This window comes from Watersipora subatra, chromosome 6 (genome assembly GCF_963576615.1).
Source record: "Watersipora subatra chromosome 6, tzWatSuba1.1, whole genome shotgun sequence".
NCBI classification, from domain to species: domain Eukaryota; kingdom Metazoa; phylum Bryozoa; class Gymnolaemata; order Cheilostomatida; family Watersiporidae; genus Watersipora; species Watersipora subatra.
In genome coordinates this window covers 46,787,174-46,815,143 of record NC_088713.1, presented here as the reverse complement: position 1 = coordinate 46,815,143, position 27,970 = coordinate 46,787,174, and the positions used below count along the sequence as shown (strand labels likewise).

The window sequence follows — 27,970 nt, the reverse complement described above, 5'->3', positions numbered from 1 at the left end:
CTATGATTGGTTGAATACTAATTATGGTGTGCAAGTGTGTTGGTCAGCTATATACACGTTTTTCATGAATGCACAAATATGGAATGAGTTCAACAAAAGGAATTTATTTTATGTTATGGGTAAGCATCATTTTTATTTGTAAAAATAATATAGAATAATTATAAAAAAAAGTTATGCTTTTTCTATAAGTTCTTATGCATCTTTTTCAGTCAATTCTTCTTCACTCACTGCAAACAAAAAATGCATTAATATCCCTCACGTATATATGAAAATAAATGTATATATTTAAATACACATACATAATGTATTTATAATATATAGTGTATATAATACACATATATACAGCTATATATAATAAATATATATTTTTTAATAATATATATTAATCAATATTTATATTCATATTACACATATTTATTATATAAAGTATATATACATTTGTTATATAAAAAATATATAGTATAATATAATGTATATTTTAATATAACGTATATGTAATATAATATAAACTGCATATACATATAAATAGATATACACATATATGTATACAAATATCTATATATATACTTATATATATATATAGATATAAATATAGATATAAATATAGATATAAATATAGATATAAATATAGATATAAATATAGATATAATTTTATATATATATCTATCCATATAAATTTATATATATATATATATATATATATATATATCTATCCATATAAATTTATATATATATATATATATCTATCCATATAAATTTATATTTATATATATATATCTATCCATATATATATATATATATTTATCCATATATATATATATCTATCCATATATATATATATATCTATATATATATCTATCTATATATATAGATATATAAATGTATATAAATATCTATACATATAATATAATTATAAATGTATATAAATATCTATATATATATAAATGTATATAAATATATGTATATATAATATCTATATATAATATGTATACAGTGAAACTCGGATAACTCAAACTTCAAGGGACCGAGCAAAAGTGTTCGAGTTATTAGAGCATTCAAGTTATCAGGATAGTCATAAGTGCATGTATTTATCAGTAGATTCATGTACATATACAAACTATATATAAATCAAAAGCATAGATTGCTTGTTGCAAGTTAAAGGGTCCCTCGTGTGAAGTTTCAAATATTTTTAATCAGAAAGTATAGATATTTTTCTATCACTTGAGATTTGTTTGTTGTTTTAAGTGATGTGACTGCCAGGACGTTTTCAGATTAAGATTGGCAAAATTTGATCAGAAAAAATGCTCAGAAAAAAATACATACACATTTTGCTACCAAGCGTTTTAACCAAGATCAATTTTGCAGTAAGTCGGTTATTACAAAACTGCTCTACAATTAAAAACCCATTATCAATTTTGCCGATTTTACTTCAAATCTATCCGAGTTTACCTCGCTTTTTTTGCTTTTGGAGGGTTATTGCTAAGCGGATGTTTGGTAAAATTTGATTTTTGCAAACCTTTTAGAAAAGTCGTTAATGAAAATATTTTTCCGATGTTGGTAATAACGATGCCTAAGAACTGCTAAAAGTCGATGTTTATCTTTATGGCTTGGAATAAAGTGATATGCTAAAGCGATAGTAACAACCATCTCCGTAGCCGTTTGGCAAAATAACTGTTCGAGTTAACGGAGTTTCGGTCGAGTTATCTAAAGCCATTTATTACTGCGTGGAAACGGACCAAACAAATACGTTGAATTAACCATGTTTTCGAGTTATCCGAGGGCGAGTTAACCGTGTTTTCGAGGTATCCGAGGGCGAGTTATCCGAGTTTCACTGTATATAGGAACACTGAGATGTATAGGCCTACCCAAACTGAGATTATTTTATTTGTGTGAGTATATGTTAAATGTGTATACTTAGATAATATGTATATATTAAATATATAGGTTGTACGTGTGTGTATATTTCTTATATATAAACAAATATATAGCGCTTTATTAAAAATAATTTTGTCTCCAACAAATGATATTCAAATCTTACCATAGAAAACCATAAGGTTTGTTAATAAAATCAAACAGAAGGTTTGACATAGCATTTAATTTACTTCTTTCTTATTAATGATAAAATATATTAGGTGAAACTATAGATGATCTAGAAATAATATTTTTAAATAATTGTTGGAGGTTGTATGCATTTGGTTTAAATAAAATAAGCTAAAAGGAGTAAACCACCGTAAATATCTGTTCTCCTCTTGCATGGTTTGGGTTGTAAATGTTGAAACATTATTACATCAAAAATTCGTTACAATGTTACAGCTCAAACGTCATAAACAAATGATAAGAAAATAGCCAAACTTTTTGATAAAATCTATCAAGTTTGTGTAAGTTCATTCTTAATATTGTTTCCTGTATTATTGTTTCATTACAATGTGACAAGTTATATATAACTTATTCTTGTGCCTTCGGCTGACAGATAAAGTTTTTCATAAGACCTTTCATCCTAGTATATTCAAGGCCCTAGTGTTTATTCTCAGCAGGTAAAACATCACCATAGCGACTATTGTCAAATGAGTAATGTAAAAAACTCAACATTTTATATTCATACAATTAGTATTATCAAATAGAGAAAACGAATGCTAGTAGTCATACAACTATTATAGGCAAAAATATTGACTTTCCTAGATCAGAGAGACCTAATGGGATGTAAAAAAGTCACTTTTTAACTGCAATAAATCAACATTTTTGTAGCTATAGTCGACAGGTAGTCCAAGTTTCAGACTTCTAATATTGGATAAGAAAAACTGGCCAATTTCTAAAAAAATAATACCTAGCTAATTGAATCATTGTAAAAAAAGATTCATCAATATAAAATGTGTCCCTTCAACTTTGTGTTACGGCTAAGATGTAGTTAGAAGAAAAAGCTGGCCTTAGAATAAACTAGACTACGGTATCTGGCATAAAATCTGACCAATCCACCTGACTCAAATACAGTCAATGATGGCCTGTTAACCACTTTATATGAATTCTTGCTGTATTAAACTGAACGCCGGTTTAATAAACAGTTTGCAACACAAAAAATCAAAATAATTTTTAAATCATTGTATAAATTAAGAGCCTTACAAAGAACAATTGTTCATGCATTGAGAAAGGTGCTACAAACAAAGATATACTATGCCAGATACTTGTGTTTGTGTTACCGAGAAAATGAATTTACCTGTTTTTGTTCCCCAGAATGAATTGCCAAGCCCGTTGAGTGACAAAATTATAGTTTCAGGAGTTATCGGTCTATCTTTATTTCCAAAAATGACATCCAAGTTTTTTATATTTACTACAAGTAAATCCTTTCCCAGTGCGCCTTCTGTTATTTTAAAAACAGGGATCATATGTTGTTCAATTTCACTGTAATCTCCTGTATGTTCCAAGCAGTCTATCATCAACAGAAATTTCTTTTCTCCTCCGTGAAGAAAGATGGAGTAGAACTTAGCCATCTTTCTCGCATGAGAGCTGATTTGATTTAATATGGAGACAGGATTGGTATCAGGGTTTTGGAAATGTACGGCTATGGATGCAAGGAAGCAATTGCTAAAAGCATGATGGCGGCGAACCGATGATGAACTGCACTCGTCAGACCATGACTGAGGGATTCGACCAATTGACTTGAGCCAATCGTCAAATGTAACTGCAAAATACAAAGTCAGCTCTTAATATTTATATGTAGTTAGACAATGACCTAGCACCATATCAAAAGGTATACAGTGTGAAATGTCTATCTGAATGCTATGGGCTCTATTTTTTAACCCTATCCCTGTGGTGGCGCTTTATTAGTGGTGATATAAAGGATGACAGTGTATTTTTAAATAGCTCATCAGAATTTTGAGAAGCTAAATTTTACCCTTTTACAGGCAAGACTAATGCCGCCTATATATTGCACGCTCCATTGAGTAAAGAGTCATTAACCTTTTTGGGTGCAAAAATGTTTTACTTTAATAATAAAATAGTATAGTACAGCATAAAACATCTGTTTGAATGCTATGGGCTCTATATTTTAACCCTATCTCTCTGGTGGAGCTTTATTAGTGGTGATATAAAGGATGCACGGCATTGTATTTTTAAATAGCTCATCAAAATTTGGATAAACTAAATTTTACCCTTTTACATGCAAAACTAATGGCGCCTATATTTCGTACTTTCCTTTGAGCAAATCGAATTTTACCCTTTTTGGGTGCAAAAAAATGTTTTACCTTAATAATAAAATAATATAGTAATATCATATAGACATAATGATATCAAATAAAAAATTCACTTTCAAATTGTTGTAAATCTCAAAATCAATATGCTTTGGAGAGCTGAGAAATATATTAATCAGTTAATATTTGTTGATGATATGATATTTGTTGAATGATCATTGCAGTCACTGTTATGTTTTCTACAGTTTGCAGCTAGAACAGGATTTTTATATGCAATAAAAGGATATATATATATATATATTTAATTAATTTTGAATATAGAAATTGTCAGAAGGAAGTTCAATGGTGGATTTGCTAAGATGTATTGGAATTTAGAGATGTTAACATACATGTGATTGGTCACGCATCACTTTCGGGCTAGTGTCGAGTGTATTCATTTTAGATTGAAGGCATGAAGGGTCAGTTTTGGATACAGAGAATGATGCATTGTGAGTTATGAAATCAATCGATTGTAAGCATTAATATAACCAGAATGTTACTATGAAATAATTTGTTGAAAACTTTGCCAAATTAAAAATTTTAAGATAATTAATCTATCAAATATTACAAGTATATATTCAAGAAAAGGTGACATAAATAAACTATAATTGTATTATTTGCAAAAACAAAAATAAAACTTTTTGAAACGAAAATATTAGCATTTTTTGTATAGCAGGTTGTGTTGTGATTGTTGCTTTTGAAAAAAAACCATTTCATCTTATTCTGGCTATTTTATACCTTCCACCGTGTTTGCTAACTTTGAAAACTTTCCTGCACCGCTCAACTAGTCCACATTAGTGTTCAAATATTTTTAGCAGAGTAAAATTTTTACGCATAGTTATTTGAAAACTTTTTGCAAAAATAATGATGAACCTTTAGCCTCAGGTGCGCTAGGCGCAAGTTATTGTCTGAAAGTAGTAGAACAGATTACATGGTTTTTGTAAATTATCAGCATGAAATGAGTAACTACTATTGGCTGGACACAGCTATTAAGTATTTATAAGGCATTACTTTCTAAATTTTAAAGAAAAAAATTTACGCTTTTGAGTTAGAAAACAAACCTTGATACAAACAAATACAGGTTATACGGGAGGGGGGGGGGTGTGTTTATATATAGAACGTATCTAGCCTGGGCATGGCTCTCTTGGAGGATGAGAGAAGATAAAGAGAAGCATGGCTCTCTTTCTCCCCTCCCCAAGAAAGCCATGCCCAGGTTTGACCGCATATACGCGTTGTAGGTTATATATATAATGTAACTTGCAACATTTCAATTTTAGTCACAGAAATATATAATTTAATTCTGAATGAATATTTAATTTAAAGATGTTTACACCAATAAAATAAATACATAAAATTTGTAAATATACATAAATATATACCAGTAAATGTACCCCAAATATGCAGGCAAACTTACATGTTTACATAAACCAACCTGTAGCATCTATAGTTTTGTCATGGAAAAAATTAGTGCGCAAATTCCAAAGCTTTGCTGAATGGTAATTGGGAAGTCTCGGAACACAATGAAGAGAAAGCCGTTCGACTGTCAGCATCCGATCTACAAACAATGCTCTGTGCGCTCATTGCATAAACTGTTACGTTAACGTAATTTTAACATTAATGTTAAGTTAATATTAATTTTAAAGTTAACACTATCATTACATTAATGTTATGTTAATGACAATGCTTATGTTAATGTTACATTAATGTTAAAGTTAACGTAACATTACGTTAACGTTACCAACAGAAAGTAAATAGCTAAGAGATGGTGAACTATGAACTATTTAAATTTCTCTTGCTTCAATGTGTGCAAAACTGAAGGAAAATTGATTTGATTCAATTTGTTTTTTGTTACAGTAAACACTCCTATAAGGTAAACCTACTTTAATGTAAATTGCACTTAACATAAAGAATTCTTGTAAAGTTCTTGCAAGGTGTTACATAAAAACTTTCATATAACCTAAAGTGCCAAGTGGTTGCAAGTTTTCAAACTTGATTTAATTAGCTAGGGTCCCATAGTTAGCTTTACCCTAACGGCCTGTATTTCAGCATTGCTTAACTCTAGCAGCCAGAACACCGGCATTTACATTGCTTTGTTTACAAAGGTTGTTTCAAATAACAGCATAAACCAATCAAACTACACTGTACTTCAATGTCTAGAGGTATCTCTATTATATATACTAGTTTACCAGCGGTATAGTGTGACATGAGAAATTGTTTGGTAGGCCAATGAAGCACACAGAATAATGTAAGTGCTTGCAAAGATATTTAGCAAATCTTAAAGAAGGTTGATTGGTGCATAGTTGCAGTTATATAACTGCATTGGAGTCGTCATACCACTTTCAGTGTTTTCTCTGTTGATTTCATCTACTACCTGTTGATCAGCCATTCCAGCTTATTCAGACTCTGAATGATCTTGGTGCTTCAAACAATGCTTTCCCTGGTGATGAAATATACATTACTTGCAGACTTGAGGTAGCTAGTATATTGAGTTGATTCAATTCAATATTTAATAGCAAAATTACGCAATTCAATTCTTATTTATTTAGCTATCCTTTCTTCAATTAATCGGTTCAATTCACTCAATTAGACAAAATCAATTCCTTATCAATTTCATCGCAAATAGACTTAAGGTATTATAAAATAAACAATAAACCATAAATATATCTTAATTACAAGCATTAGCTCAGCTCCTTGACCGTTTGTTTAGCAATTATTAACTCTTTCACTGTGAAACCTTTTGCTTGTTTGGTCAAAATAAATTCAAGCCAAAAAGATTTTGCTGGCATACACTCAGTATTTGTGCTATAAAATCTAAATTTTTTATTAAAGAATTTAAATTAAAGTTTTTTATATCCAATTTTTTTTTAAACTATCAATATATTTGGCCAACTGAAGCTTTGTCCAATATTTTTATTGTTCAGCGAAATTGGCTAAAAAAGAAAAATGTTGCTGTTTTTACAGTTTGATTAAATCACACACCTAATACAATAGAAATACTTTCAAAGTATCAGAGATAATATTATTTCTTTCATAAAATTTATTTCAGTTCCTCTATTTTCAGGTTTATTTCATCAGAGTTCTGCAAATTGCAACAATTAAATCTTTATAATGTTTTAAGAATTAAAAACTCTGATAGCTTTCAGTGCTTTTCTCTTTAAATGTTTGATCAAATAGACAATATTTCAACCTGATATAATATGACAAAAAATATAGCATACTATAAAATAATTTAACATGCTATAATACAATCTAAATATAAGTAAATCTAACAATACACCGCAAAATAACATTGTTTAATGTAACATTAAATAATATAGTACAGACTATATTCAAAAATTCCAATTTTTATTGCTAGTGTGTGAGTGTGTTTGTATTAGTCAGCATAATCCATAAATACCACATGTCCTAATTTCCTCATTTTCGACCTATTTTATAGCAAACTTCATGCGCATATTCTCTGTACCTTCTACTAGGTTGCTTGAAAAAATTGGTTTCAATCTCTGTCTGGTCCCTGATAATCAGCTTCCTAAACACCGACCTGCAGGATAACTCATTAAGAATTAAAGATATATTAGGTATATGAGGTCTACTACTAGTATAATAAAATACAATATAACTTATTATAATGGGGTATAATGTTATATAATAAATGAAAGCATGATAATAAATTGAGTTATTAAGTGGTTTGTTGGACTGCTCCAAATATATTTAATTTTTACAATTTTAAAATATATTTCCTCTAACAGTGCTAAAATTTAATAAACCAGAATTGAAGCGTTATCAGCATTAAAACTATTTTAAATTCATTTGTTTTGAAGTCTGCTAAAATTGCATTACTAGTATTATCGCTAATTATTACTATTATTATCACTAAAAATTTAGTTTATATTATTGATATGAACTAAATTATATTTAAAAATATTGCTTAGAAATCAATTAGATTGTTAAATTATTATAATTTAGTAAGATACTTCAATGAAAATGTTATTTTCATCATCTGAATTATATATCCCTTTTTATTAACTAAAAATGCTGTATAACAATTAGATGTATTTCTACTTACTACAATCAGTAGCTAGGAACATCAACAATGATCTAAAGTTTAAACAAACTGCTTTGTATAAATAGCGGTTATTGCTTTAAAGCTATAAGGAGCTTTCATAGCAAAAACAAAATTTTTCCGATGATTCATTGTTTTAGGATCAGAAAAGCTTTACAACCATGCAGTTTATAACTATACTAAAATACTGTAACACAAATGTGCTATGTATATAGCACATTCTCTATGTATATAACTCCCAAATTGTCGTAGTCAGCCCTTCAATAAAGTAAGCTCAACAGCCCGGTAGACTGGTCAATATATATAAATAAATAATTTATATATATTATATTATTTATATATATAAAAGGGTATAAAATATATTAACAATTTATAATTTTATGCATAAATTTATATAAATGTATATTTATATGTGTATGTAAAACAGTAAATGATTATATTCCAAGAATCTTAAAGTTCATTGTAAAGTGAATCTGGTCGTGTTCCTGTCTGAAGATGTGATCAATATATCAGAATAACTGACTACTGGACTTTCTTGTTTTATAAAAGGTACTGAAATTCTAACTGGCAATCTTTACAATGATAAGAGCCCTTCATCCAAACCATGCTCAGAGCATAAAAGAAAAAAGTTCTTTCGAACAGGAGTTGAACTTGAATGTTCAAGATTTCTATACAACAACACTACCAACTGCACCACAAGACCAGTTTGCCCCATCATAGAATAATTATGCATGCACCTAGCTATTACAGATAATGATCTCCCGGTACACTGAAATGCCTGTGTAGTCAGCCTTTCAATATAGCAGGCTAAACAGCCACGTCCACTATTATACACCTGACAAACCCTTTATAAAAATACATAAGAGCATTGCTTATAACAACTTGATCGGTTTTACTTGCCATGTTCAAACCATTTTACATGCTATTTTAACAAAATCTGCAATCGCTTTTGCTTTTACCAAACTAAACAAAAATTGATGTGTCTCAAAAACCTGCTCGGTGCCGAATTTGTTCTAAGGACTTCCAAATTTAGAGGCACCAAACTTAATCATTAAGCTCCATGAAATACTACAAATTCATTGGGTAAATAGTCATAACATTGGTTAAGATTCTCGAGCTTGAAGTGTCTGCTTGGAGTTAATAACTAGCACTGTTAACTATCACACATAATTATTGTTAAGATATGTTTAGATTATTGTTAAGATATTATTAGATTCAATTGTTAAGATAAGATTGTTTTTAAAAACCTAAAAAGAAGCCCAAGTTAGAAGGTAAAGCTAAATCATAGACTTACTCAGTTTAGTTCCACAAAACAAGTGTACTCCCTTTGATTATAACAATAGATTCAGGTGTTATGGGTTTATGTTTTTCTACATATACCTAATCCATTTATTTTCTGTAGCTAATAGTTTTAGTAAAATTCTGTAAAGATATAGCTAATTATATAAGTAATTAATTTAGTACAATGTACTACAGTGCAATGCCGAGCATTTACTTTGTAATTCTTAAAAAAAAAAAGTTTTTCCACATGCCGGGTTGTAATGAATTAATTATATGTATTGATTTCATTTCTGGTTATAACTTCTAATGGAGTTTTTTTCAGTTTATTTCAGTTAGAGCTGGTCATTCTGAACTAAACTAATCAATTAAATTCTATCAGCAGATAGGGTGGCTGAGTGGTTAAGGCGATGGACTGCTAATCCGTTTCCCCCTGGGAGCTTGGGTTCGAATCCCATCCTTGTTGATATTTTGAAAGACCTGCCATTAGTTTGCCGTTTTTGTAATAGTTGAAACTAATATTAGAAGTTGTTAAGGCTTTTGTCTACCAAGCTGAATGGCAATAGCTTAAGCAATAATTTTATTTCCAAAAGAACTTTTTTTTCTAATCTACCCCATACAAAAATATTTACGATAATAACAGCCGTGTTTGTTCACTTGTTTGTCAAACGCCATGTTAAAGACTGATTCACACTAGATCGCCGTATATTGATATTTTATTTGGCGCTCATCACCAATTATGGGAAATGTAAACCAATAGCATCAATGAAGGGAGCGAATACGCCGGAAAAGTTTGCAGTTGTCAAGCTTTCCTTATATTTTGCTGAGCATCGAAAAAAGCCTGTATAATGTGAGGCATTTTGGCAATAGTAATTTGCAGTCGCAGAGAGCGTGATTAATTTATTTCCACTTATCATAGTTGTTGTTATTTTATAGGACAACTATTTGATTTGAGTTTTAAAAAAAAGTTTTTTCGTGAAAATCTAAATAAATTAAAGCCCTATGTCACAGAGAATTTGCTAATGCAAACACGGATAGGTTTTGATAGTGTGAGCATTATTATCATCATCGATCAATGAAGTATTGTGTCATCAACAACGAAATATGCGGATATAGTGTGAACCAGACGTAATACCATTAGGAGAAAACACTTCCTCATGCAAGAATTAAACACAGGGCATTATAATTAATGTTTATAACACTGCCAATGAATCACCCAGTTGCCATACCATGCTACAATATATCTTGCATAAAGTGATTGCAAATGAAAATCTTTCACAGCGCACAGCTCTGCAAACGTACTCATCATGATAAAGACAAAGGGAAATAAAAAAAAGTATTTGGCACATATATAATTTAAAATATTCATTCCTATTATACATGTAGAAATAGTTCCTATTCATATTCTTGTTTGATGCCTTCACACCAAACTAACAATTGAAGAACTTCATAGAAGGTGGTTTTGAGGTTAGGTTGAAACCGTGACTCCACTTTGCAAGGCTGACACTCTACCACTTGCACCACTCAATTGCATTAGGAAGCTGAAGAATAATTATAATTACAGCCCGTATTTCATGAGGTTCCACGATGTTCCGCGGTGTTCCACGATCTTCCGCGATAGTTTGTGATATTCCGCGATGTTCTGCAATAGTCCGAGATATTCCGGATGTTCGTGATGTTCCTTGATGTTCCGTGATGTTCCGTGATGTTCCGCTATGTTCCGCGATGTTCCGTGATGCTCCGTGGTGTTCCGCGATGGTCTGCGATGTTCCTCGATGTTCCGCGATGTTCCGTGATTATAAAAAACTTTCACATAATGGAAGAATTATAGGTTCAGACTCACTACAACTTATTTAATGTGTAAAATAAGTCCATTCCAAGCAATTCCTGAGCCAATTAGCATGCTTTTAACTTTAATTTTCCATATAATTTTACCAAATCCATCTGATCGAAAACTCAAAAGTCTGCCTTCACATGTTTCAAGGAGAATTGTATTTATTAACAGCATTCACTGATTGTTGTTATAAAACAATTTTGTTTGTAAAATGAAATAAATATTAAATATTACTTTGCCTATTGCTGAACTACATTTATGTACATGGATTTCAGTGTTGGTCTTTTTGCTAAACATTGTGTCCAGTTATAGCAATTAAAACCTACCAATGAAAAACCTGCACAGTACTAAATCTGTTCTTAGAACCACCAAATCCAGAGGCTGCAAACTTAATCATTAAGCTCCATGAAATACTACAAATTCATTGGGTAAGTAGTCATTACATTGGTTAAGATTCTCAAGCTTGAAGTGATTGCTTGGAGTTAATAACTAGCACTGTTGACATATACACATAACTATTGTCAAGATGGTTTAAAACAAGAGTATTGTTTTAGTAAAGCTTTGGAAAAATATAGCTTTCCAGGAAAGTTACTCAAATTTTATAAGTAAATATTTTAGTGGAATGCAGTACAGTAGAGTGCAATGCCGAGCATGTACCTTGTGACTCATAAAAGATAAGAGTTTTTCTGCATGCCGAATTGCAAGGAATAATTACTTCTTTTGAAACTGTCATAACCTCAGATGAAGTTTTGTCAAAAGTTTATTTTAGTAATAAGTGACCAATCATATCTAAATTAACCGTGCAATTGGCACTAGTATATAAGGTAGTAGAGTGGTTAAGGCAATGGACTGGTAATCCATTTCCCACTGGGAACAGGGGTTCAAATCCTGTTCTTGTCATTGTTTTGAAAGGTATCTTGCCATTCTTGTATTAATAAAAACCAACACCATCTGGTTTTGGCTGCTCTGTGCTAGCACAAAACCCATCACTGTCAAATAATTTTCATCTTGGTATTATATTTGGACATTTGTTGCTTCTCAATTATATGCGATGTCATTGTAGTTACTTTCAATCAAAATCAGTTTTACCCAGCAAAAAAAGATACATGTTGTGATTATAATGGTTTACTCCTACAGATTTGTCAGTTTTTACATTAATTACCCAACAAGTAGATTGTAAATTTGATATACATACTGTACATATTAAAAATTAGAACCATAATAGAATATCAACTTTAGTAACTGTAGCAACTTGCAGTAACTTTAGTGTATTTAGTGTTTATGATCTGCAACAAATCGTAAAATCGCTGTGTTTAGTACCTACTGTATAAAGTTGTTAGATTAGAGACAAAAGTATAACATAAAACTTGAATTTAACAAGAATGAATTTATCTAACTAAACATGTACTTTAAGTTTATTGTTAGGCTCAAAGCTCAATTTAAATATCATATTAACCACTAACATTCGCAACAAAATTGATATCGTTTCACTCAAACAATGTCAAGGTGTTATAAAATACAAAAATGCTGGACTGAAAAAGAGGGATTCATAAGTTTTCTTCTGGCACAGCCACACATTTTTGGGGAGTCCGCTAAACTTCAAAATGCAGGTTTAGACTTCTAAGGGATGAACCTAAAATCTAAACTTGACTATTAAAATTTTATGAAAATCAAAGAGTAAAAAATTCGACAAGGTTTGAGATTAATAAAAATTTCTATGAATTTTAATTTCTATTTACCATGAATGTCAATGTCAAATTCATGAACATAAAAGCTAAGCTTTACTGATGCTAAATGTGTGCTTTGATAGTCTGGTGATCAGTATATGAAGAATAAATCCTGAATGTATCTATATAAGCTATTGAGTAATACAGACATGTGAGATGAAAGTGTTAAGCTGGTGTTTTTGCTGTTTGTTTTTTGTGTAAACCATTGTGAACATGTTTGCATTTTCTGAATAATTTCCATTTACGTTTCTTATTTTCAAAAGTTGTTGTACACTATAATTAGTTGTATACTAATTATAGTGTACAAATGTGTTGATCAGCTATATACACATGTATTCGTGAATTCACAACTATGGAATGAGCTCAACCAAAAAAGTTTACTCTTAGTGACAAGTAAGCATCATTTTTATTTGTAAAAATAACATGGAATAATTATAAAAACAAGATTTATGCTTCGTCTATATGTTCTCATATATCTTTTTCAGTCAACTCGTCTTTCCTCACTGCAATCCAAAAGTAGATAAATATTATTTATGTAAATATGAAACCAAGTACATGCATTGAAATACACATTCATAGTGTACATATAATATTAATAGTGCATATATGATATATATACATTTGTATATAATAAATGTAAAAATACACATTATATAATAAAAATATATATATTAATATATAATATACATATTTGTTGTATAAAGTCTTATATACACTCATTATATAAAATATATGCAATATAATATAAAGTATATATATAATATAGTACAATGTATAATATAAAGTATATATAAAAAATAATATAAAGTATATATAAAATAAAATATTAATTGTATATCTGTATATCTATATATCTATCTATCTATATCAGTCTATATATATATATATATATATATATATATATATATATATATATATATATATATATCTATATATATATATCTATATATATATATCTATATCTATATATATTTATATATATATCTATATCTATATATATCTATATATATATCTATATATATATATATATATATCTACATATATATCTATATATATATTTATATCTAAATCTATATCTATATATATATATCTATATCTATATACATATATATATATATAAATATATATATATATATATATACATATCTATATACATATCTATATACATACCTATATATATATATCTATATTTATCTATATATATACATATATGTTATATATATATATCTATATTTATCTATATCTATATATACCTATATATATCTATATCTATATATATCTATGTATATCTATATATATATATATCTATATATATAATATATACATCTACGTCTACATATACATACATATATATATATTTATATATATATATATATATATATTTATATATATATTTATACATATATACATATATATATATACATATATATATATACATATATATATATATCTATATACACATACAAACATTGAGATGTATACCTAAACTGAGATTTTTTTATACTTGTGAGCCGATGTTAAATGTGTATATTTAGATAATATGTATATATTAAATACATAGCTTGTATGTGTGTATTTTTATTGTCTTTATTTGTAAATATATAACGCTTTATTAACAAAAATTTTGTTTCAAACAAATGATTTTCTTGATATTGGATGCAGTCGCAGTATCATCAACAAAATCTTTAGAAAAATAATAACAGGAACATATTGCATTGTCACTATATACTTCGATCTTGTAACTTTGAATTATTATTTTTATAACAAAATATTATAATAATCTTATAGAATCGAATAATTTTTCTTACAATTAAATATTGTAATAATCTTTTAAGAATCGTTAGAAAAATATCATTGTCATTTCCTTTACTTTCCCTTCTTTGGACATTAGTTGGGATACCAAAGTACTCATAAAAAAGTGTCTAAAATGTCAGAGACAGGTAGAACCGTCAAAATGAAACGACTTCGTTTCAGTGCTTCTACATTAATTACAGAAACCTTCGGCAATTAGACAATGCCATAGACTTGTGAAATGTGCACGTTTTTCTCGTGAAATTCGCATGACTCAATGGTTTTACTCTCTGTCAGACGACCTTATCGGCGTTTTGTTGGCCGGTCTTAATTTTGATTAAAATTGCTTATCACGTTTTGTTTTTGTTTTTAGGCCAAATTAATCTGTCTATTTATGTAAAATCCGATCAGATGGGTTAGTTTTAGGATATTGCAGAAACTTTTCAAATGCTTGGTAACATATTTAAATGGATTTATATGTGTTTTGTATCATTTTTATACTTAAACGACTCTACACAAAAATGGTTAAATTTGTTGATGAGATTTTCGTACAAGGGTTTGGTCACGGCCATTATGAATAATTTTTGGGAGTTGTGTGCGCATATGCATTTATCATAATTCTCCCAAACATTTACTTTGGTTGTGTTTGGTCGTGGAATAAAATGTATAACTTCAACTTTGTGTTACCGCTAAAATGTAGTTAGAAGAAAAAACTTGCCTCATAAAAACTAGAATAACGCATCTGGCATGGAATCTGTTCAATCCATCTGATTCAAGTATAGTTAATGGGGATTTGCTCTAGTTTAATATGAATTTAATAGTACTTCTGGCTTTATCAAACTGGACACCAGTTTGATAAAAGAGTTTGCAACACGAAAAATTAAAATAATTTTTAAATCACTGTTTAATTTGAAAGCTTTACGAAAAACGATTTTTCGCGCATTAAAAAGGGTGCTATATACCAAAATGTATTTATGTCAATCAAGTGCGGCATTATTACCGAAAAAACAAACTCACCTGTTTTTGTTCCACAGAATGAATTGCTGAACCCATTGACTGTCACAATTATAGTTTCAGGAGTTATCGGTCTATCTTTCTCTCCAAAAACAACATCCATGTTATTTCTATTTACTACAAGTAAATCCTTTCCTAGTGCAACTTCTGTTATTTTAAACACAGGGATCAGATGTTGTTGAATTTCACTGTAATCTCCTCTTTGTTCCAAGCAGTCTATCATCAATAGAAATTTCTTTTTTCCTCCCTGAAGAAAGATGGAGTAGTACTTGGCCATCTTTCTTGCATGAGAGCAGATTTGAACTAATATAGATAAAGGATTAATATCAGGGCTTTCGAAATGCACTGCTATGGATGCAAGGAAGCAATTGCTAAAAGCATGATGTTGGCAAACTGATGATGAAATCCTCCTGTCAGACCATAACTGAGTGATTCGACCAAGTGACTTGAGCCAACCGTCAAATGTAACTGCAAAATACAAAATCAGCTCTCAATTACTACATGTAGTTAAAAAATGAGCTAGCACCATATGACAAGGTATATACTGTAAAACCTCTATCTCTGTGGTGGCGGTTTATGAGTGGTGATATAAGGGGTGAGTGATGAGGGGTGATATAAGGGGTGAGTGATGAGGGGTGATATAAGGGGTGAGTGATGAGGGGTGATATAAGGGGTGAGTGATGAGGGGTTCCAGCTATTATAGATAGTTGTTGATGATAAAACCAAATAGTTTAGAATTAGATTGTCTTGTTTGGATACTGACGAATATAGAAATGGTCAGAAGGAAGTTCAATGGTAGATTTACTAAGATGTATTGAGATTTAGAGATATTAACGTACATGTGATTGGTCATGCTTCACTTCCGGGTTAGCGTCAAGTTTGCATTTATTTTAGATTGGGGGCATGAAGGGTCAGTTTTGGATACAGAGACTGAGGCAATGTCAGGTATGGAATCAATCAATTGTAAACATTAATATAACCAGAGTGGTAGTATGAAATCATTCGCTATAAACTTTGTCAAATAATAAGTTATATGATAATTAATCTATCAAATGTTACAAGTATATATTCAAGAACAGGTGACATAAACAAACTATAACTGTATTATTTGCAGAAACAAAAATTAAAGTTTTTGAAACCAAAGTATTTGCATTGTTTGTTTAGCAGGTTTTGGTTGTGGTTATTGCTTGCGTAAAGAACTATTTCATCTTATTCTGAACTTCTAAAACTGTTCTGCATCGTTGAACTAGTCCACGTTAGTGCTCAAATATTTTTAGCGGAGTAAAACCTTTACGCATTGCTATTTGAGAACTTTTCGCAAAAATAATGATGAAATTTCAGCCTCAGGTGCGCTAGGCACAAGTTATAGTCTAAAAGTAGTGGAACAGATTACACGGTAAACAATGGTAAACTATCTTTCAGCACGAAACGAGTAACTACTATTTGCCTGACACAGCTATTAAGTATTTATAAGGCATTACTTTCTAATGTTAAAAAAAGAAATTCTATGTTTCAGAGTTTGCAAACAGACTTCGATACAAATAGCAACCACAAAATAATTAATTATTATTGATGCAACCGAGTCAAGATTAGCACCATCGTAGACACTTTTCTACTGATCATATTTTATTATGGGTTAGTAAAGATCAAAAAATGGTAATGTAGAATTCAAATAAAGGTTACCTTCAAATAGAAGTTTCACGGTGTGTGTGTTTATATATAGACCGTATATACATGTTGTAGGTTATATATATAACTTGCAACATTTCAATTCTGGTCACAGGAAAATATAATTTATTTGTGAATGATTATTTAATTTAAATATGTTTACACCAATAAAATAAATACATAAAATATGTAAATATGTATAAATGTATACCAGTAAATGTACACCAAATATGTATGTATACCTTTATGTCTACATAAACCAACCTGTAGCATCTATACTTTTGTCATGGACAAAATTAGTGCGCAAATTCCAAAATTTTGCAGGATAGTAACTGGGAAGTCTCGGAGTACAATGAAGAGAAATCTGTTCGTCTGTCATCACCCGATCTACAAACAATGCTCTGGGTGCTTATGGCATAAACCGTTACCTCACCAAATATAAATATAAACTATATAATTTTATTTTATATATATTTTATATAAATATATATAAAATGTATATATTTCCAACGGAAAGTAAATAACTAAGAGATGGTGAACTATGAACTATCTAAATTCTTCTTACTCTAATGTCTGCCAAACTGAAGGAGAAGGTGACTTGATTCAATTTGTTTCCTTGTTACAGTAAACACTCCTATAAGGTAAGTTACTGTAAACACTCTTATAAGGTAAACCTACTTTAATGTAAATTGCATAAAAAATTCATGTCAAGTTCTTGCAATGTGTTACATAAAAACTTTCATATAACTTAGAGTGCCAAGTGGTTGCATGTTTTCACAATTGACTTAAATAGCTAGGGTCCCATAGTTGGATTTAACCTTTGAACCCTAACGACCTGTATTCCTGCATTGCTTAACTCTAGCAGCCAGAATACCGGCATTCACATGGCTTTGTTTAAAAAAGGTGTTTCAAATAACAGCGGGAATCAATCAAATTACTTCTTGCATAAAATGTTAAGTATAAAATTTCTCTTCCATTTCTAACAGTTTTAAATTATATGTAGGCTATCTACTTCCTTTGTTATAATTACAAAGTTTATTGAACGATATCACACAAAAACAAAACGACTCGTTCGTTGCTAGATCATGGATGATTGTGATGCAAATAAAGAATTTTGTGATACCAACTATAATTATCCAGTTTAATTTGAGTCATGAAATGATGATGATCATGTGCTCGATAGATATGATACTACTGTAAATATTTTAATGAGTCCTTAAAATTGTAAGAATTCTTATAGTTTTAGCCTGAAAAATGGTGGAGTCTTGTTTTTTCTGTTTGATGACATTTGCTGTGGTTTGCCCGACTTTTTTACTAGTTTTTTACCAAATATCATTGTATTATGAACACATTTATGTAAATATTTGATAAAAGTTTGAAAACTTCAGGTTGTCGGACAGATTACCGAGTGTTACGCATTGACATGAACGACCGGGGTTCAAAGGGTTAAAATGTTTCTCTGGTTGCTCACAAAGAAGGCAATGTCTAAAGATGTGTCAATTAGATATACTAGTTTCTCAGCAGTATAGTGTGACATGAAGGACTGTTGTGTGTCTCAATAAAGCACACAGAATATTTTAAATGCCTGCATTATTATTTAGTAATTATTATAGAGGGTTGACTGATGCACTAGTTACAGTTACATATCTGCATTGGAGTCGTCATACCATCTTCATAGTTGTCTCTGTTGATAGCATCTACTTCCTGTTGATCAGCCATTCCAGTTTATTCTGACACAGACTGATCGTGGTTCTTCAAACAATGCTTGCCCTAGTCATGAAATATCTATCACTTGTAAATTGAGGTATCTATACTATGAGTTGATTCAATTTGATATTCAGGTGCGAAATGCCACAATTCAACTTTCAATTCTTTAGCTATCCTATTTTCAATGAATCAGTTCAATTCACCCAAATATACAAAATCAATTATCTATCAATTTCACCTCAAATAGACTTAAAGTAATATAAAATAAACAATAAACCACAAATAGTATTTTAATTACACGCATTAGCTCACCTCCTTGACTGTTTGTCTAGCAAATATTAATTTGTTCACTCTGAAACTTTTTGCTTATTTTGTCGGAGTAAATTTAGGCTGAAAAGCTTTTGCTGACACACTCAGTATTTTTGCTGTAAAATTTAAAGTTTGTCAAACAATTTAAATTAAAGTTCTTTGATGTCAATAAAAAAATCTGAAAAAGTATCAATGCAAATAGTTACCTGAAGCCTTGTCTAATATTTTCATAGTTCAGTGAAACTGGCTAAAAACAAAAATTTTTACCGTTATTATAGTTTGACCAAATCACACACCTAAATTATTTGATATAAAATATTGTCATCAGAAATGCCTTCATATTATCAGAAATATTACTATTTCTATTATAAAATTTATTTTAGTTCCTGTGTTTTCACGTTTATTTCATCAGAGTTCTGAAAATTGAAACAATTACATTATTATGTTATTTTAAAAATTTGAAAACTTAAAAAGTTCCCAGTGCTTTTATCTTTAAAAGTTTGATCAAATAAGAAGTTTTTTAGCATATAATATGACAAAAAATATAGTATATTATAAAATAATTTACCATGCTATAGTACAATCTAAATATAATCAAATCTATCAGTATACTATAATATAACATTGTTTAATATAATAATATAGTCCTGTCTATATTAATAAACTTAATTTTTTATTGTGAGTGTGTGTGTATTAGTGAGCATAACCCATAAATACCACATTTTCTAATTTCACATTTGTGACCTATTTTATAGCAAACTTCATATGCATATTTTCTGTGCCTTCTACTAGGTTGCTAGAAGGAATTGATTTCAATCTCTGTCTGGTACCTGGGAACCAGCCTTCTAAACACCTACCTGCAAGATAACTAATTAAGAATTAGTAATTATAGAATTATGTAATTATAATATTTAGAAAATTGGAAAAACTCAAATAGTTCCCAGTGCAGACAGTAGTAAACAATATTCTAACATAATATAATGAAATAGAATATGTTATAAAACAATTTACCATGCTATAATACAATCTAAATATAATTAAATCTAACAATATACTGTAACATAATATTGTTTACTGTAACATAATATAGTAGTGTCTATATTCATAGATTCCAATTTTTATTGGCAGTGTGTTTGTATTAGTCATCATAAACCTTAAGTACCACTTATGCTAATTTTCACATTTTTGACCTATTTTATAGCAAACTTCATATGCATATTCTCTGTACCTTCTACTAAGTTGCTAGAAGGAATTGGTTTCAAACTCTGTCTGGTACCTGATAATCAACCTTCACCTACCTGCAGGATAGCTTATTAGGAATTAAAGATATGCTAGGTGTATGAAGTCTACTAGTATAATAAAAATACAACATGACTTAATATAATGTGGTATAACGTCACATAATAAATAAAAACACGGTATTTAATTCAGTTATTAAATGTTTTGTTAGACTGCTCCAAATATAAATCATTTTTACAAATTTAAAGTATGTTTGTTCGAACAACACATTAAAAATTAGTAAACCTTCATCCGCATTGAAACTATTTTAAATTCATTAATTTTTAAGCCTGCTAAAATTGCACTGCTAGTATTATCACTTAAAAATTTAGTTTATATATGTTTTATTACCTGAATAATATTTAAAAATATAGTTTAGAAATCATTTAGCTTGGTAAATTTTTATAATTTTGTACAATACTTCAATGAAAAAGTTATTTTCATCCTTTGAAACATATATCCCTTTTATTAACTAATAATGCGATATAACAATTAGATGTATTTTTACTTACTACGAACAGTAGCTAGGAACATCAACTGTAATCTAAAATTTAAACGAACTGCTTTGTATAAATAGCGCTTTTCTTGCTTTAAAGCTATAAAAAGCTTTCACAGCAAACGGTAAATTCTTCTGAATATTTATTGGTTTAAAATCAGAAAGCTTTATAACAATGCAGTTAACAACTATAGTAAAATACTCTAATGCAAATGCGCTCCTACTCAATGCATGTAAATCACAAATTGGTTTTTAGGTGTCTTTGCAGCTGCAGCCATTAGAATCTAGCAGTGAAAATTCATATCACAAAATATTTATCTCGGCATCTCCTGCTCACAAGGAGACAAGCTAACCTATAGCTACACATAATGCAATGTACTCCTTGAGAGATATGAGTCATTATCTGGATAATTTATGCATAGCAACCTTGCGTTACACGCATAATCTCTAAAGTCTGCTCTCACGGTTATTATTAATAAGTTTAGCACTACAGATATTAAGACAGTCAAATTAGCCTATGGCAACTATATTACCTTACAATGTTTATAAGCTGTTTTCTAATATCCATGCAACGCCCAGCATTTATCTAGTATTCTAATAACTGTAATATGGTGTTTGTAGCATTTATCCTGAATTTAACCTGTTTGAGTTTTGACAAACTGAAGGTTAGAAAATGGGCCTAGTCTAATTAAAATGACATCAAAAAATTTTAGCATTTAAAATCAACAATTTTTAATCTATTATCAGACAAATCTATTCAAAAGCTGATTTTATATTTTCTGCATCATGTTTGAGTTTATTTCGAGTAAATATATTTATGTAATTGTATATAAATATACATTATTTATACATACATTTATTATTAAGTAAATATACATTAAGATAAATATATATATACATATTTATAATAGAAAAAAATATTAAGAAGAAAGCAAACTTTTAGTAATAGCGCTACAAATTTGTTTCATGCGATGCTTTGCTCAGGCGCGGTTGGACTAGAACTCTAGTCCATCCGCGCCTGAGCAATGCATCGCTCAAAACAAGTTTGTAGCGCTATTACTTAAAGTTTGATTTATTCTTAATATATTTTTCTATTATTCTACACTCTACTAATTATCTTTTAGGTTTTTAGTGTAGAGTTCTATTTTTATATGCTTTTGCACCCGCTTTAGGTTACTATTATATATATGCATGTGTATATGAAACATGACACTTTTTCCGTCTTCACTGTACTAGAGCTATTTGGTTTTCCGCAAAACGGTATCAACATTAGTTTTTCTCTAAATTAAAATTTGGCGATTATATCTCAGTTGAGCGTCATTTTTTGCTGTCCAGCTGTTTGCAAACCGATCATAAACAGTGATAAAATCTTAGTTAAAATTTCACTAAAATGCATGCGAAAACTTCTTTCATGTATGTTTTAGCAAGCTAAATTCATATAAGTTAGATGCAGCATTTATGTTACACGTCTGTCTCGAAGGTAAGAACTTCGCACATAGAACCTTGTAATGTTGCACTTTTGCAGATCAAACCCACAAAATTCAACAAAGTTAATGTAGGTAACTATAGTTGCTAAGGTTAACATATTGTTTCGTTACTATTTTTAATGATGATAAGTTTTACCAGGCAGTGATTGCATTAAAGAATTACTCTGGGTTTCTATACTACTCTATACGTCTATACGATATTTTCATCTTAGGATGTCAACACTGAAACAAAGTAAAATCACATAATCGTATACCAAATAATTTTGCATTGTGATCATAGCTAAACAGATTATATTTAGCCATTACTTGCTAATTATTTCACATTTACGTTTAAACACATTTACAGTTTTATTTTTCTTCCTAATTTATTTCAACAAAACACTTATTTCACGATATAAAATTTAAGAGTTGTAGTTGTTTGAAAAAGCTTGAAAACCTTTAAAGTTGTTTTCAATTCTCTCCTAATTCATTTGAACTGCCTAAAAATATTTTCTCATGATAGGAAGTTTGAAAGTTAGAATGGTGAATGTTGTATACGATACATTGAACCAAAATTAAATTTCTCTCCAAAAACTTTGTTATTACCTGAGAAACTCCGGGTAGTACAGCTAGTAATGCAATAAAATCAGTAGGTTTAAAAATGATGTTGAATAGGAGAAAAGGTTAAATACCAGAACCGTAAAACGTTGGGTGATGTTCTGCGAAGTTTCGTGAAGGTTCGTGATGTTCTGCGATGTTCCGCGATGTTCCGTGGTGGTTCATGACGTTAAACAATTATCACTTACTGGAAGAGATATAAGTTCAGACTCACTACAACTTATTTAATATGTAAAATAGGCCCATATCAAGCAACTCCTGACTCAATTAGCAAGCTTTGAACTTTCGTTTTCCGTAAAATTTTACCAAATCTATCTGAATACAAACACAAAAATCTGCCTTCACATGTATTAGAGACAGTGTTATTTATTGACCGCATTCACTGATTGTTGTCATAAGACAGTTTACTATTATAATGAAATAAATCTTGAGCATCACCTAACCTCATGCTAGTCTACATGTACATGCTAAATTTGTTCTTGGGACCTCTACATCTAGAGGTGGTAAACTCAATCATTAAGCTCCTATGAATTCATTGGGTAAATAGTAATTAAATTGGTTAAGATTCTCACGCTTGAAGCGTTTGCTTGTGGTTAATAACTAAAACTGCTGACCGTTACCCATAACTATTGTCAAGATGATCCAAGACATGAGTATTCTTTTAGTAAAGTTTTGTAAAGATTTAGCTTTCCAGAGAAGTTACTCAAATTAATTACATAATTATTTTAGTACAATGCATTACAGTACAGTGCAATCTAAGCATTTACCTTTTAATTCATAAGAAGGTTTTTCTGCAACTCGGATTTCAATAAATTAAACATTTCTGTTGAAACTTATAAACTTTGATGGAATTTTTAAAGAGTTTATTTTAGTAATAGCTGATCAATCTAAACTGGATGAAGCATTTAGACAAGAACCAAATGATAAGGTGGCCGAGTGGTTAAGGTGATGGACTGCTAATCCATTTCCCTCTGGGAGCGTGGGTTCGAATCCCATCCTTGTTGATATTTTAAAAGGCAACACGCCATTTTTGTAATAATTAAAACTAACATTAGAAGTTGTATGATAGAATATTTTGTCAATTAGCAGACATGATAACTGAGTGGTTAAAGAAATAGAATCCTGATTTAGTAACTTTCAGGAATTTGAGTTAGAGTCCTATTTTACTTCGAATCATTTCAAATGTACATATTAATATTTTCTGTAATTTTCTCTATTATAAAAGCTTTAAATGATATGCTTTTATATGGCTATGATATGATCTGGCTATGATATGGCTTTTATGATGCCAAGCTACATTGAAACATGAATGGAGATTTGGAAAAAATATCACCGTTTAATATTTCAACACCCTAGGTTCATTATTGTAGTCCTATACTCAATTACTGTGTCACTCAATTTTAATAGTTTCACTCAATTTTTGTACTAAAATTATGACTTGCAATGTCTAGGAGTTCGTTATTCTAAACGCAAATTGTTCCGTGACAAAAATCCATGAACTTGTTTATTGAAGATGCCTTCATTGAATTGCTCTTAATCCTTGTGTAGGCGCAATCTTGAGTTCCTACTCAGGCAGATAGTGGTAAATTTATACAGAAAAGAGAAGTTACAAGATTACCAATTGAGCCTGGCATTCCGTAGAGCATGTATGTACGTATGTGTGTACGTACGGATGTACGTACACACATACATACGGATACGTACATACATACGGATGTATGTACTACATGTACATACATACGGATGTACGTACATACATGCACGCACATGCATGTACAAACATACATGTACATACATACCTATGTATGTACATATGACTGTATGTGTCTTTATGTATGTATTTATATATGTATGTTCATATGTCCATCTGAGATATGTATATGTTTTCTTGCATAATTTAGTGCTGTAGCCAGTAGACTTTCTGTTATAGAAAGTAAGAGTTGACTACATCAAATGAGATGGGGTGCGTTGGCTTTTGTCAGGTATATTGTTTAACCAATTTACTTCTGCATGTGTATTCTTGCGAACATTTACCATTGTCTTCTCTATCAGCTTGTTGTTTATCTCATGAAGTTTTGTTTATTTTTTTGCTAATTTTAACTATTTCTGACTTGATAGAATTAATGAGCCTGCAACTTTGGTTGTTATTGAAATTGGGCTTGTAGTCCTTCAGGGTAATAAATGTTTCTTTTGTAACTAGTTACTCAATTCTGTTGTCTAGTTGTAGAGTCTTAGCCATATATAGGCCAGTAGCTGTAGCGTTATTTGCTGCGTCTTTTGGTGCTTCAGAACAGGTTGTGGTTGTGTTTTTGTGCCGCAAGTAATTGAAGTTGTTTTTTTTCGGTTGCAAAAATTAATGTTTTTGTCAGCTTTTACTAAAAGCTTGTTCTCATTTTTTAGTTTTTTGATGTTACTGCTGTGATGTCTAAATTCTAAGTTTTTCGTCATTGTGAGCTTTTCATGGGTGTTTCAAAATGCTCTATTCTTATATTTGTGGTGCAAATGCTTTCGATTTTTGAACCCAAAAATTTCTCATCATCTGTCTTTACATCAGAGCTTAGATAGAAGTAAGTCTAATTAAGTGTTCAGCCATTTTTATGCGGTGTTCGATAAAGTCTATAGGCTTAGAAATGGAAAAACTTTTGGTAAAATATTAAAAGTTAAGTGGTTCAAACACCTTTTGTTCCTAAACCTACTTGACAAGTAACCAAATAGTCAAAAGTATAAATAATCATAAATAATTATTTGATTTCTTTTGCTGGTAAGAAAGCTGGTACAAAATCACTTGTTATAGCTGAACACTTTGAAAAGTGTTTTGCTTGAACAGCTAGAAAGTAAATTTACTGTTTTTCTTTATTATTCTTTATGTAACTCGGGTTTCTACCAATAATAAATAACTTATATATGTTTATATAAGTTACAATAAGTTCATTCAGGAAATTTATATATATATGTATATATGATATCAGATATATATCTGATATATGACATCTGGCTTTTCCAAGCAACACTGTGAGTTGATTTACCATCTCTCAACTCGATGAGCTTGCCTTGCTGACAGTCTTCACTGAGCGGTTGGCTGAGTTCACCGGTGTTCCTGTGACGAAAACCGGCTCGGTGTTCCACTGTAACTTGGAACTCAGCCAGAATACTCAATCATCTGGACACTTGGTTGAAGGGTTCTTTTTGCTGGCACAGCCACTGCAGAAAGGCGTAATCTGTACGTAGGAAGAACTTCATGCCATATAGGCATGGCATGAAGTGTTTCTTACTCTTTAACTCGGTGAGCAGTCTCTTCTGGGCTGCTTTTTGATATGATGTTTTCGTCTTTTCAATCTATTTTTCATTTGAGGATTTGCGCATCTGTCTTTTGTTTATATATTCGGGTATGTTTTTCAGTATGTTGGATGGATGGTCACTTTTGTTATTTACATATAGTATAGTGTTGCCAGGCTTTAGGTCTGATCTGTAATCACGAGTTTTAAGGTCAAAGGTTACATCTAAAAAGGTGATGGTCGTTTTGTTTGCTTCAATTGGGATCTTTAATTTGTGTTTCTTAATTACTCATCGTTTTTCCGCTTTTTTGGGCATTACATTGCTTGCTGCTAGACCATCGTCTCTGTAAAGTCAAATGTCATGTTTAATGTATTGGGAAGCTAATTTTAGTAAGTATTTGCCTACTAAGGTGCAAGTCTCAGCTCCAATATAGCTGTCCATGGTTACATCAAATAGCTTACTTGTATCATTTTAATGCCAGGTTCCTTGTTGTAAAAAACCGTGATTTCCTAGCGTGCATGATAACTTTCCTGTGTGCATTGGGATATGCATATGTTTTCATGTGTAGCTTAGTGTTTGACTCTGTAGGTTTTCAGTTATGGAAGGTAGAACTGGACTATGTGAAATGAGATGAAGGTGCATTGGTCTTTGTCAGGTATGGTGTTAGGTATGGATATTCTTTCAAATGTTTATCATTGTCTTCTCTATCAGCTTGTTGTTCATCTTATTAACTATCATTTAGCTTAGAATAAATATTTCCCACCGAATAGAATTCATAAGTTTGCAATTAGGGTTGCTTGTGGTTCTTCATGGTAATGAAAGGTTTTTTGTAGCAATTTTCTCAATTCTGTTGTCCAGATTTCAAGTCCTAGTAATATTTTTGTCAGAAGATGTAGCATTATTTTGTGCTTTTTTTTATGTTTTACAGCTATGCTCTTGTGCAGCAAATCAATATAGTTGTCATTTTCCAGTTTGTAAAATGTAGTGGTTTTGTCAGCTTTTACCAATAGCTTTTTTAATTTTTAAGTTTCTTAATGTTAGCGCTCAGTTTGGCTTGAAACTCATTGTTGTCATGCTTGTATTGCAACTACTGCATCATTTCTAGCTCCTTTGGGTCACATTACAGTTTTTTTCTACAGGAGTTAAAGTTTTGCTAAAAAAGTCATCACTCTTGTGACTCCTTTCAGTTTTTGAGAGAGCACTGCACCTATTCCGTAGCCACTGG

General features: G+C 30.3%; 2 protein-coding genes and 2 non-coding genes across 9 annotated transcripts; 2 read left to right on the top strand and 2 right to left on the bottom strand.

Moving 5' to 3' along the window:
* Positions 1 to 119: 119 nt before the first annotated feature.
* On the bottom strand, positions 120 to 21,473 carry LOC137398682 (uncharacterized). 6 transcript variants are annotated; one of them, XM_068084870.1, is made up of 5 exons: positions 21,402 to 21,473; positions 19,263 to 19,365; positions 17,860 to 17,982; positions 15,931 to 16,395; positions 120 to 227 (listed from the first exon to the last, which is right to left on the bottom strand). In XM_068084870.1, the coding sequence occupies exons 2-5, from the start codon at positions 19,312 to 19,314 to the stop codon at positions 193 to 195; spliced, it is 675 nt and encodes a 224-aa protein (XP_067940971.1). In that variant the 5' UTR covers positions 19,315 to 19,365; positions 21,402 to 21,473; the 3' UTR covers positions 120 to 192. The 6 variants fall into 6 exon arrangements, with proteins under 6 accessions (XP_067940971.1, XP_067940969.1, XP_067940972.1 ...); XM_068084868.1 differs by lacking the exon at positions 120 to 227 and adding an exon at positions 13,506 to 13,625; XM_068084871.1 differs by lacking the exon at positions 120 to 227 and adding an exon at positions 13,506 to 13,625 and having other exon boundaries at positions 17,875 to 17,982.
* Positions 2,710 to 8,307, bottom strand: LOC137398790 (uncharacterized). Its single transcript, XM_068084965.1, has 5 exons — positions 8,287 to 8,307; positions 6,558 to 6,660; positions 5,656 to 5,778; positions 3,212 to 3,676; positions 2,710 to 2,720 (listed from the first exon to the last, which is right to left on the bottom strand). The coding sequence occupies exons 2-5, from the start codon at positions 6,607 to 6,609 to the stop codon at positions 2,710 to 2,712; spliced, it is 651 nt and encodes a 216-aa protein (XP_067941066.1). The 5' UTR covers positions 6,610 to 6,660; positions 8,287 to 8,307.
* On the top strand, positions 9,946 to 10,027 carry Trnas-gcu (transfer RNA serine (anticodon GCU)). The gene has a single exon. It is a non-coding gene; the product is annotated as a tRNA-Ser (tRNA).
* A 2,918-nt stretch (positions 21,474 to 24,391) lies between the features above and the next one.
* Trnas-gcu (transfer RNA serine (anticodon GCU)) lies at positions 24,392 to 24,473 on the top strand. Its single transcript has one exon. It is a non-coding gene; the product is annotated as a tRNA-Ser (tRNA).
* The last annotated feature ends 3,497 nt before the right edge of the window (positions 24,474 to 27,970 follow it).